General features: G+C 38.0%; 1 protein-coding gene across 1 annotated transcript in view; it reads right to left on the bottom strand.

Moving 5' to 3' along the window:
• Positions 1 to 10,851: 10,851 nt before the first annotated feature.
• The window catches only part of LOC104497383 (catenin delta-2-like), a gene marked incomplete at its 3' end in the record, with an annotated part of 27,265 nt that continues 26,622 nt past the window's right edge, over positions 10,852 to 11,494 (bottom strand). The window contains exon 4 of the mRNA XM_010140625.1: positions 10,852 to 11,033. Coding sequence (XP_010138927.1) covers positions 10,852 to 11,033 — 182 coding nt within the window. The remainder of the gene's footprint in view (positions 11,034 to 11,494) is intronic.

Genomic DNA, 11,494 nt, shown 5'->3' with positions numbered 1-11,494 from the left:
GTAGGGAAGATGGAGTCAGGCTCATCTTAAGAGTTCCACAGGCTAAGAAAAAGCAGTAAACACTACAAGCTGGAACATAGGAAATTCCAACTGATAAAAGCAATTTTTACTACGAGGATGGTCAAGCAATGCAACAGGTTGCTCAGGGAGGATGAGAATCTCCATCCCTTCATGAACTGGACAAGGTCCTGAATAACCTGCTCTTACTAGACTTCCTTTGAGTAGTAGGTTGGAGTAGCTGACCTCTAGAGGTCCCTTCCAAGCCCAATTGATTGAGTAAGACCAAATTCTGTCTTTTGTTGCACTGGCAGACTGAAGCATTCCCTACAAACTGAGAAAGTGCCTTTATTTTTTAAATGCATTTTCTTAAGTAACTCAGCTAATATTCTAGGCTTATGTGGACTAAAAGGAGGTAAACCAGCACAAGATCATCTTGTGACAAATGAATTCCACAGTATATGTATACCAGACTGTTAGCAATCTCTTAACAGATAAGATTGCCCACAAAGACAAGTAACGTCTGAATTTAATTGGTGATTCCTTCCCTGCATATTAGTCAGGGTTTATAAAGTATCACCAAGGCAGATTTTATTTCCATTTCTTTCTATAGAGCAGGGCTCCACAACCTAGTGAGAATTCTCAAAATTATCAATTTGGAGGTGGTTCTCTGATTAAATTTGTTCAAACTCTTAATTCTGTAGTATAGGAAGTATTATATCTAAAATATTCAATAATCTAGTTTCTTTAAAAAAAAAAAGAAATGCCTTCAATTATAAGTTTTAGTGACTGTATTCTTTTGTTTTAACCTGATCTTTCCATTTGCACTACGCACATTACCTTACAACACAGAAATCATGGGTTTAAGCAGTAATGCATATACATGCATTCTCAGATCAGCTCCTAAAGTCTGATCTATCACTATAAAGCACTATACATTACAATACACAAAATAGCTAACTCTAGGTGGTAGTCACTGTATCTTTTTCATATTTGCACAATCTCTTGCATAATGCAGCCACAAGAGGAAGCAAAAGAAAAAAGAAAACATAGTAATATTAAAGATTGCATCAGTAATGCCAGATTGCAAATAATTTCATTTAGATGCCATGGAGAGATCAATGGGGCTTTGAAGCTGATTCTAAGGGTTCTCTGGGCTTTCCTTGGAAGGAAAACTACATTTCTTTATTTTTGTTTAATTGAGCCCATCGAGATATTAAGTACCGGAATCACAGTCTTACCTTACAGAATTATGATAATAAGGCCCCTCAACAAATTGATTATTTCCTCATTTATCTCAGATAATGTGAATTTGTTACCCTTTTAATATTTTGTAACTGCATGTTACAACTGCTACTACTCAATCCCAGCAGTTAGAAGCAAGAAACAGCAGATCTGGATTTTTTAAAAAATTGCTTGTTAAGGACGGGTGCAAGCTGATTTAGTCTGAGACCTATTCAACTAGTATCCAAAAGAACTCCAGAAGTGATCAGAAAGCTAATACATAGTGACAGTACTTCCAGCCAGACCCAGATAGTTCCTTTTTAAAGATACTATATACACATAAAGGTACAATATTGATGAGGAAACACAAGAATTAATTTTTAAAGGCTGCTGCAAAATACCATTATTCTGCTTTCTGTAATCAAAAGGATATTTCAGGTTTTAATAATGTTATCTGAATCAAGAGTCTTTGACACTAAAACCCATACCAAATGACGGAAACAACTAGTGTATGACTTAATTCTTACAAGCAAGCAAATCCTACATCAAAGTACATAATGAAGAACAATTATTCTGTTACAGAACACAGCATCTGAGGATGACATACAGAAACCAACAAGTATGAGACTGAATTCCTTTTCTATAACTGTCAAACGCTAAACTAACATGAGGATCACTTGTATTTTGGCACAGAATACATATAATCCAACAAAGAAATGCAATCGTGTTCTGCGTATCCTGGGGCAACTGCTAACAACCGGCAATGCTGCGTACATACCTAATAGCCAGGAATGGAAAGAAAAAATAAATTCAACTTAACTGCATTGAGATTTAGTTAGAATGCCAGTTGTATGAATCCAGACATCTGTACTGATTCTTAATCTTGCATTCTTTGAACACGGACTGATAAGTTTTACCTCTGTCACATTTTTATCCTGGAAAAATGAGACATTTTATGGTGCAAATATTTATGGATATTAATGGATGACGACAAATGTCTATGCTGCATATCCACAGGTATTTTACTTCTGTGTTAGAGTACATCATGACAGCATAGTTCTCCAGTGTTGAGGCACAGCAATCCTTTTTAGGTCCCCGCAATCTGAGTTTTCTACCAGTGTCACCTTTGTGAAGGGTGTTGGGGTTTTGTCCTTTATATTCTTCCTTTTTAAGCAACCATCACTCTGAAACATGCAGAAGTCAAGCCTGAGGACACTGAAACAGAAGTATGTCTCAAAAGCCACATATGGGGAGAAGGACATGGTGTACTCCCACTTCACCTGTCAACATCTAACTTGGGAACTAGGATTTTGCAAGAACAACTGCACAATTTAGAGTGCAAGGATGCACATGCACAATTACTATTAATATGACTAGAAACAATCTATAGATAACTTAAATTTAACCAACTAAGCCCCTCTTTCCTCCCCCCTCCCCCCCAATCCCTTTCTCATCTCCACCTCAAAAATCCTTTGCAAGTTTGTGAGCCCCAGCCCCATTCCCAGGGTCTTCACATGCAAGAAGAAAAGGATGTTACTTTCCTGTATCACATGCTAATTCACCTGCCATGTTCTATTCTCTTTCACTCATATGTGTCACAAACAGGATAGAAGTTCTAGTTTCTTCAAAGAAAAGTGCTTTTACTAAAAAATGCCACGTATCTGATTTCTACCATTTGAAAAACACTTAAGTTGATAAGGTTTTCAGGAGAAAAGGTTGTTTTGCATCTTACATAGAATAAAACTAGCTCACTGTTCCACGAATTGAAGCTGATACAAAACAGGCTGGAAACATCTGTTTTGATACACTTATCTGTTAATGTAAGGCTGTCACAAACCCTGGATTTTCAAAACCACTTTGCAGAATTTAGGATAATTCCTCATGGATTTAAAAGTACTTTTAAAATTAGTTTGGCAGTTTGTGACATTTGCATTTATACCTTGTATGTTTTATGGCATATGCGACTGAATTATATGCGCTTTTAAAATCAGAACTCCAATTTTTCAGAAGATAAGTAGCACTTCTCAGCATGAACATACTGAGAAACAAAGATGAAAATTAATGTTTAATTGTTTGAAATGTCAATCTTCTGAGTGAGATAAGCGGATACCGTTATAGTTTAATTGCTTTCTACCTTATGCAGAAGAACAGGACCAAACAGAAACTGTTTATCTCAAACAAAATGTAAGGTACAGGTTGGGACACCTGCTTATGTGTGAAATGCACATCAATGAAGTGAAAAGGCACATCCATTGGCTGCTTGTTGTTTTTTTGCTGGTGGTGTTTTTGGCAGTCACACTGAATTTAGGCTTTTCTGGGCCACCTCCACAAGATTTTGCAGCTTTTATGACTTGCACTCAGCATTTAATATTAAGTCATACTGAATGTGAATACAAACTTACAAAATCTATAATAAAGGCTTTAAGGTTTATAAAGCTTCAAACATTATATGGCGTCATTTAAAACTACCTCTGTCATCAAGATAAACTGTTACACTGCAATCGTGAAGATGATTCTCTTGAGACTCTGGCATTTAAAATAGAAATACAGGCATTTTCCAGGCATTTTCCCACAGGTTATTCTGCTACGAGAAATAGCTGACCTAGGACTGGGTTGTGGTTAGTATTTGTGAGGCATCTTCATCCTATTTTATGAAGATGAAATGCTGTATAATTCTTTGACTTTGCATTACAATGAAAAACAGATCCATGAAAGTGGTATTCTTTGTTATTCTAGATCTGAGCCTGCATACAGTTATTTCATAGAATCACAGAATCACCTGGTTGGAAGAGACCTTTAAGATCACCTAGTTCAACCATTCTCCCTGCACTGCCAGGTCCATACACCGTGTCCCTCAGCACCACAGCTACAGGTCTCTTAAATACTTCCAGGGATGGTGACTCAACAACTTCCCTGGGCAGCCTGTTCCAATGCTTCACAACCCTCTCTTTAAAGAAATTTTTCCTGATACCTAACTTAGATTTCCCCTGGCACAACTTAAGGCCATTTCCTCTCATCCTGTCACTTCTTGTATGGGAGAAGAGACTGACCCCCACCTCTCTACAACCTCCTTTCAGGTAGCTGTAGAGAGCAATAAGGTCTCCCCTAAGCCTTCTTTTCTCCAGACTGAATAACCCCAGGTCCCTCAGCCACTCTTCACAAGACTTGCTTTCCACACTCTTTGCCAACTTCGTTGCCCTTCTCTGAACACGCTCCAGCACCTCATTGTCCTTCTTGAAGTGAGGGGCCTAAAACTGGGTACAGTACTCAAGGTGAGTTTTGAGTGACAATGAAAAACTGTAGTACTTTATCACCGATTTTCCTTGCAAAGTCTTCTGAGTTAATTAAAGGGGAGCAGGACAGTACTTGCTCTGCATTATCAGAACAACTTTTGATGGGGTATTACTTGCTTATATTCAGTCATTGAAAAGTTAGCCATCAAGTCTCCGGCTGCTTCTCTAGGCTCTCACACAGGATCCAACATGATATCTAAGACTTCAGGTGACAGAGGTAAGTTGGATGAACATCTAGAGGTGTCATGTTCTCTCTACAGTCCTCAGTAGAAGTCTACCCAACTAACTGAAATGCGGTTGGTACATATTAGAGAAAAATCCGTCCAAATCCAGACAGCCATACTTAGGCACTAGGGAAGTTCAGATGTAAAAAACCTTCATCTAGTCTTGAAAATGCTTGATCTTGACTTTGATACGAATCCTGTTCCCTCCCCCACCCCACCAATTCCTTCACTTGAGAACATCATTTAGTAAGAAATGACTGGGGAAGGAAATCTTTTCCTAACCTTCTAACTAGGAGGTCTACTTGTCAGAAATATATTTGAGATAAACTGGAGCAAAATGCAATGCACAGGTGGCTGAAGGCACACAAAAAGTCAAAATCTCCTTGACACAAGGCTTTTACAGTGTAATGAAAAAATATTTAACATTTAAACTTTTATCAGTTTAAATTCTTGGCTAACTTATGTATACAGCACTAGAAACCAGGAGTCTGGAATTTGCCATAAGGGTGTAATAAAATATAAAAGATTAATTATTCATTCACTATCTTAACCAACATCTTTCTCTTCACTGATACAGAGTAAGGAGCATCAGCTATTAATGTATGACCATATCTTGCATCAAGTTCCTGATGACAGCCTCTTCTTGTTCAGGTGTTTGTTTATTTTAATACAGGCTTTGCATAGCTCTACTATTTAACACAACAAATGAAGTGCAAGAAAAACTGACACAAATTAAACAAATTGCAGCATATATTCTATCTTCAACTTCTTTTGAACAAATGTCTACGAATCCTGATTAATGCTTTCTGGCATCTTGTACATTGCAAATTTACGTCAATTTAACATTCCAGTGACTAAACCACTTTATAAGTCAATTAAAAATTCAATAAAAAAATGCAGCATCTCTCTTTCAGATCCTTGCAGATGTATGTGTGACAAATTCAGAAGTGCTCACATTTAAAAAGGAAAAAACTGCATGTAGGCACCCTAAGTAGGAAGAAAGCTGTGTATTTGATTTAATCATTTCCCAACCCATCCCCATATTCTCTATCAGTGCATATTACTAGGACTTAAAATTTCTTATGGCTGTTGTTCTTGTAACTACAAAACCAAACACTGTTTTCACTTGAATTTATTAATAATACTGAAATAAAGTCACAGTCTTAAAATGTGGCCATGATCTAAGACAGGAGAAGCCCATGTAGTTATTTAAGCTCTCAAGGGTCACATTCTGCTATGAGAATGCAAATCCTTGTTTCTGATGTGTTTTCAGCCTCAATACGCCAGAAAACAGCTGAAAGCAAATCTCCCCAGAGATGAATCACTATCACACTTTGAAATAACATACCTGACCCTGCTTTGAGTGCAAGGCTGGGCAAGATGACCTCCTGAAGTTCCTTCCAACCTGAATTATTCTGTGAGTCTAACAATTCATTAGAGTTGTAAACTCCTGATATATATTTCAATCAAATTTTCTCAAGTTTAGCAATAAAACTTTGAAACAAACACCAGTTATTTCAGGCACCCAATAGATCCATGCTGCCCATGAGACAGCAAGGCTTACACTCAGTGGTAATTTACACATTCCCTAGAATTTTTGCATCACTCAACGGTGGTGAGACAGTAATATCTCACCACTCTTTATTGAGTAGTATCTCAATAAATTTTATCACATGTTAAATAAAATAAATCACATTCTGGGAGTCTCTCTAGGTCAACTATAAGGGAGTTGCATACAGGTATCTTACATTGCACAATGAACTTTTAGACACCTAGCAAGATTAAGCAGGTTCCAACACACATTTAGTAACAATTTAATTGATATGGTGTCCTTGAATTTTGTGTATAACTGCATTACCAACAGATGAGTAATGAATTGAGAATAATTCAGTATTGACAACTCGTAGCCCCCAACTCAGGAATAATTATTAAAAATATGACCCCTGAAGCAGTCCTTGTTTCAGGCCTTGATTCAAAACCTTGTGAAGGCAGCAGAAATTGTGCAACTAACTTCACTTATCTAAATCATGCTTTTACAGCAATAGCCACAAAAAGGATGTCTTAAGTATTGCAACACTTAAATTTATCTCATCAAACTCCCTAGAATCTAGAGCCTTGAACAAGACACATGGATTACCTACACATTTTAAGGGAACACATACATAAGGACATGTCTTCTACACAGAACAAGAAATCAACAAAAACATTTAGGTTGGAATTGTCCTCCTGTTTTTTCAAGGGTAAGTGATCAAAATATTTCTGGTTTCCAAAAAAATCTTTTATTTAACCACAAAAATACAGGTCAAGAGAAAGAACAGTGCTCTTCAGTTACTAGTACGTTGATTCTTTCAATCAGCATTGAACCGGTACAGCATTAGAAACCACTCTCAGGATAAAAAAACCCCAAACCTGATAGAAAGACCTGAAGCACAAAACTGTGCATTGAAACTTTCTAATTTTACCTCCAGCTCTGCATTCACTCCAAAGCCCATACCCTGTGGACTTACTACTATACAGTATGAAATGCAATACTAATACAAGTTCCAGATTGTGCTTCACAAGGGCATGTAAATGTTCTGCTGTACATGAACAGTGACAGATTTCTCAATCTGGGTCAGCTTGAAAAATCAATTTAAGTCTTCTAAAAGACCGTCTACTGCACTTTAAAATGCCACAATAATTGTCATTTAAAGTCAAAGGTAAATGCTGCGTATATACAAGAACAATGCAAATGCAAATTTGGGGGACAGAGATTTGTCTTTTTAAAATTTCACTGTCAGGGACAGTCTGTACCTGCTTGTGTAGGTAGAATAACAAGTTACAGAGTTTTCAATTAACTGTACATTTCATACTCTCTTCTGTTAAAGAGGTCATGGATGGCAGCAGAGATGAAAATTGCTGGCTGTGTTTCAGATAGATAAAAGAAAGATGAAGCTGGCTCGTTCCCCAGGATCGAATGGGGAATCTCAGTTTGGAAAGCCTTCTGACATGCACAGTGGGGAGAGGAAACAGAAGAAGGGAGGCTGCTGCACTGATGCTGGGGAGGAGACTCTAGGAAGGAGAAGATTGTTCACCTAAAGTGGGACACAGGTCCACAGTGCAGGCTCAGATGATCCATAGAAAGTTTCCTAGGAGCCCAGAGGACTATGTGGAAGGTGTTTGAATCACAAAGCCACTGAAAGCTGCTGGAGCAGGTTGGAAGGAAACAATTCATTCTGCAAAGATGCTGTTTACAGGAAACACAATTTATTTTTAAACCTTTCTGCCCCACCCTGCTGATTCAAGTTCCATCTATTTAAAAAAACCCCTCTTATTCTAAGTTAGCAATTTTTTAATGTCATTCCAGTGAAGTGTGACTTCAGAAAATAAAAATATTTAGTGCACTCTCTGTAAGGAAGACGGTGGAACAGCACTGGTGCAAGGCACTGACCTGATGCATCCTGCTCCCTCATTTTTGTGAGAGAGAAAGGGAAAGATAAAGAAAGAAAGAAGGAACATGGAGATGACGTACAGAACCTGTGGGACAAAAGTGATTTTCTTCTATCTAAGTAAGTGAATGATCAAAAGCAAAAAAGCCAACTCAAAGGCACCTAGTGGGGCTAGACGGAGAAGCTCAAGGCCCTGCGGAGAAGCTTAGTACAAACAGAAACTGTTTCGAGGAAGGAAAACAAGCCTTCCAAAATGCTTACAGAGCACATGAAAAGAAGCAGGAAGATGCTGGGGTACCAGGGGGACAGAGAGGTGCTGTGCAGCCAAGACTGCTGAAACCAAAGAACAAAACAGACAATATACTATTGATACTGCTTTCAAGACCTACAGCATCGCTTTCATTAGCTGTGGCACTGTGGGGAGAAAGAGGATGATAACCCTTCCCATGGGGTGTGCTCTTGGGAAGCAACATAGAGTGGGTACTATTTCATGCAGACGAGGGTACTGAAAGGCAAGTGGAAAATAACTGTGGTCTGATCATGACCAGGAACGCACCTGGGCTGTATGCCCAAGGAGGGCAAACCAGGTGCTGATTTACCTAGTGGCAGTACTAAGTAGGCTAGGTTTACCACGTCTTTGTCTGTGTGTAGTTTAATTTTGGGAAGGAGAAAGAGGACTATGCCCACTGTCCCAGCCCAGAGACACCTGGCACAATACAAAAGTGATGGAGAAGGAGAAAAAAGAGGACCCTTTTAATGACATGAAGCATGCCTGAAGTGAATCCCAGGAAGAAGACCTCACTATAAATAAAAGAAAATGCTGTTACAGAGATGACCTAGGTAAGTTATAAAAGAAGCCTGGCACCAACCTTTAAATATAACAAAACATGTGATAAATCTGTGTGAAAAACCAAATAGATTGGTCAGTTCAATGAAGTCTAGAAAAAAACTATTGGTTATTTAAAAAAAAAAAAGGAGGTTTTGTTTGTTTTGTAGTTTGCTATAGGTGAGTCTGGATTTTAGCAAGCTTTCTGATATATTTACCAGATGCCTCAACACTGATGTATGGGCTGTTTGGCAGCAGTAGCAAGAAATATTTCATTCTCTGGCACATTTCAGTAAAAATTTGTCAGCCAGGAATGGAACCACAGCACCACTGAAAAGAAAGCTTTATAGATGCATCAAAAAACCCCCAAACAAACAACTCAATCCTGCTTATGTAATTTTACTATCTATCTATAGTTGGAAAATTCACCTTTAAAACAGGTTATCTTGAGGCGTAAATCCCAGTTTGTGAGGTAGTTTGTTATCGCAAGAATACAATGCATAAACAAAAACTGCAAAGAGGAAAGATAGACAGGATGTTGATTCTGCTTAGGCAGCAAGATGATTGAGCAACTAACCTGAAAAAGCCCCTTTTTAGTCCTCCTTTCCGTAACAACAGCTAAGGCATCGTAGAATATGTGGAATAAACCGGATTCCCTACAACATGAGTTGAGATCCTTGACCACTCCAGGCATTTAGCATTTCTGAAAATCAGTTCTATGATATGCCCTATTTGCTAAAAAAAATTCAGGAACACGAGAAATAATGACCGTTATTACTGAAGTTCAGTGATGAAAGTCACATAAATTAACATATAATGGTGATTCAGTCTTGAGTTCAATCCCTAAGCAATCACAGCTGGTTTACACAAGTCACCAACCTCTATCTCTATCTGCTTTACAATATTTTGCCAGTAAAAATCTCTTTAGATTGAACACTACAGGAGAGGAGTGATTGCCTTGTTTCACAAGTAACAACTTGCAGAGCACTGCTGTAATGAAGCACTAACCCTGAGATAGCAATGGATACCAATAACTGACCATTATGATCAAAGTATCTATTTGTGGAGTTCTGTAATTAAAAGCAGAGGAGGAGAAGTATGCTGTAATGATAACGAATTAACAAGTTGGCAAAAAAGAATTAAAAATATGCTCTTAATGTACAGAAAAAGTAGAAATAATTCTGTAATGATTGTAGAAATAGTTCAAAATCAAGGAAGTGATTAACTTTCAAAGACAGAACATGAAAATAAAAGTTCAATGATCCACAGTGTTTGGATGAATTTCAGCTAAAAAAGCCCACCAAAACTATAAACAAAACAACCCCAAACCTCAAGATGTTTGCTTACCACACCTCAGAATTCAGGGACAACAATGATTTATTTATGTCCTCCTCCTTAATAGCATATGCGTTTGTGAATCAAGCATCTCCCAATTCTCTTGCTGGAGCTACTAATTTGCCCAGTAAAATCCTGGAAGCATCTTAAAATCTTTATGACTTGTCACTTCATGACCCCCAAATTACTTGTAATAGATAATCTGAGGATCAGGAGTGGCTGGTCTGCTTACATCCTTGGTCTGGAAAATGCAGATGCTACTGCCAGCCTAGGAATGAAGTGCTAAACCAGAACAAAGCCATCGCTTTTCTGCTGGGGACTACAGTATGATAGACCATGAAACATTGCATGATGTTTAATTAATTAAACAAGTCCTTGAAATATAGCACTAAGCTGTCACATAAAATCTGTATATGACACATTAGAGAAACAGTTAAAGAAATTGTTCTAGAAATGTGAGAACAGTTTTTTTCATTGTGCTCATTCTGCTGCAAAGTGGCAAAAAACCCCCTCAGCAAACTCACGGAATATATAGATTGTTTGGAAAGAACATACCTATTAACTCCTTATTTCTGACATCTAAGGCCATGTTTCGTAAAGCTGTAGCAACTGCACATACCACCCGGTCATTGTCTATTCGAAGCAGTTCCACCAGGATTGGCAATCCTTTCTCTTTGCGAACAGCAGCACGGATGTACACCGACCACTGAAAAGACATACGGGAGAGTATGAAGAAGAAAGTGAGAAATCCACTACAGAAAGCAAGGCATCCGAGGTTATAACAGATACAGAGTAAGGGATAACAGAAGCATGTGGACGCAAATTCAAAAGAACGGAAATAATTGCATTTATGATACTAGGCAACCACTTGGTTTGGAAACCTGGAGTAATTTTTTATGGTGGCAGGGAAATTAAATGATGAATTGGCTTTACTCCAAGCACATCTTGTTGCATTTTTACAGCCCAAGTCTGCGGACCACTGGCTTCGCATCAGCATTTCCTATGCAACACCTAATGATGCTTGTTCACCGCTAAAACAACAACATTTACATTACAAGCACATTAAAGAGGTGTGAGTATTTCTTTGTTATTATTGTAAGAACTATACAGTCTAAAAACATGGAAATGCTGTGATGATTTCTTTTCTGACTGTCACCTTGTTCAGCA

This window comes from Buceros rhinoceros, unplaced genomic scaffold (assembly GCF_000710305.1).
Source record: "Buceros rhinoceros silvestris isolate BGI_N320 unplaced genomic scaffold, ASM71030v1 scaffold12517, whole genome shotgun sequence".
In the NCBI taxonomy this organism is placed as follows: Eukaryota; Metazoa; Chordata; class Aves; order Bucerotiformes; family Bucerotidae; genus Buceros; species Buceros rhinoceros.
Note: the sequence above shows the minus strand (reverse complement) of the source record. Positions and strands in the feature narration are given on the sequence as shown.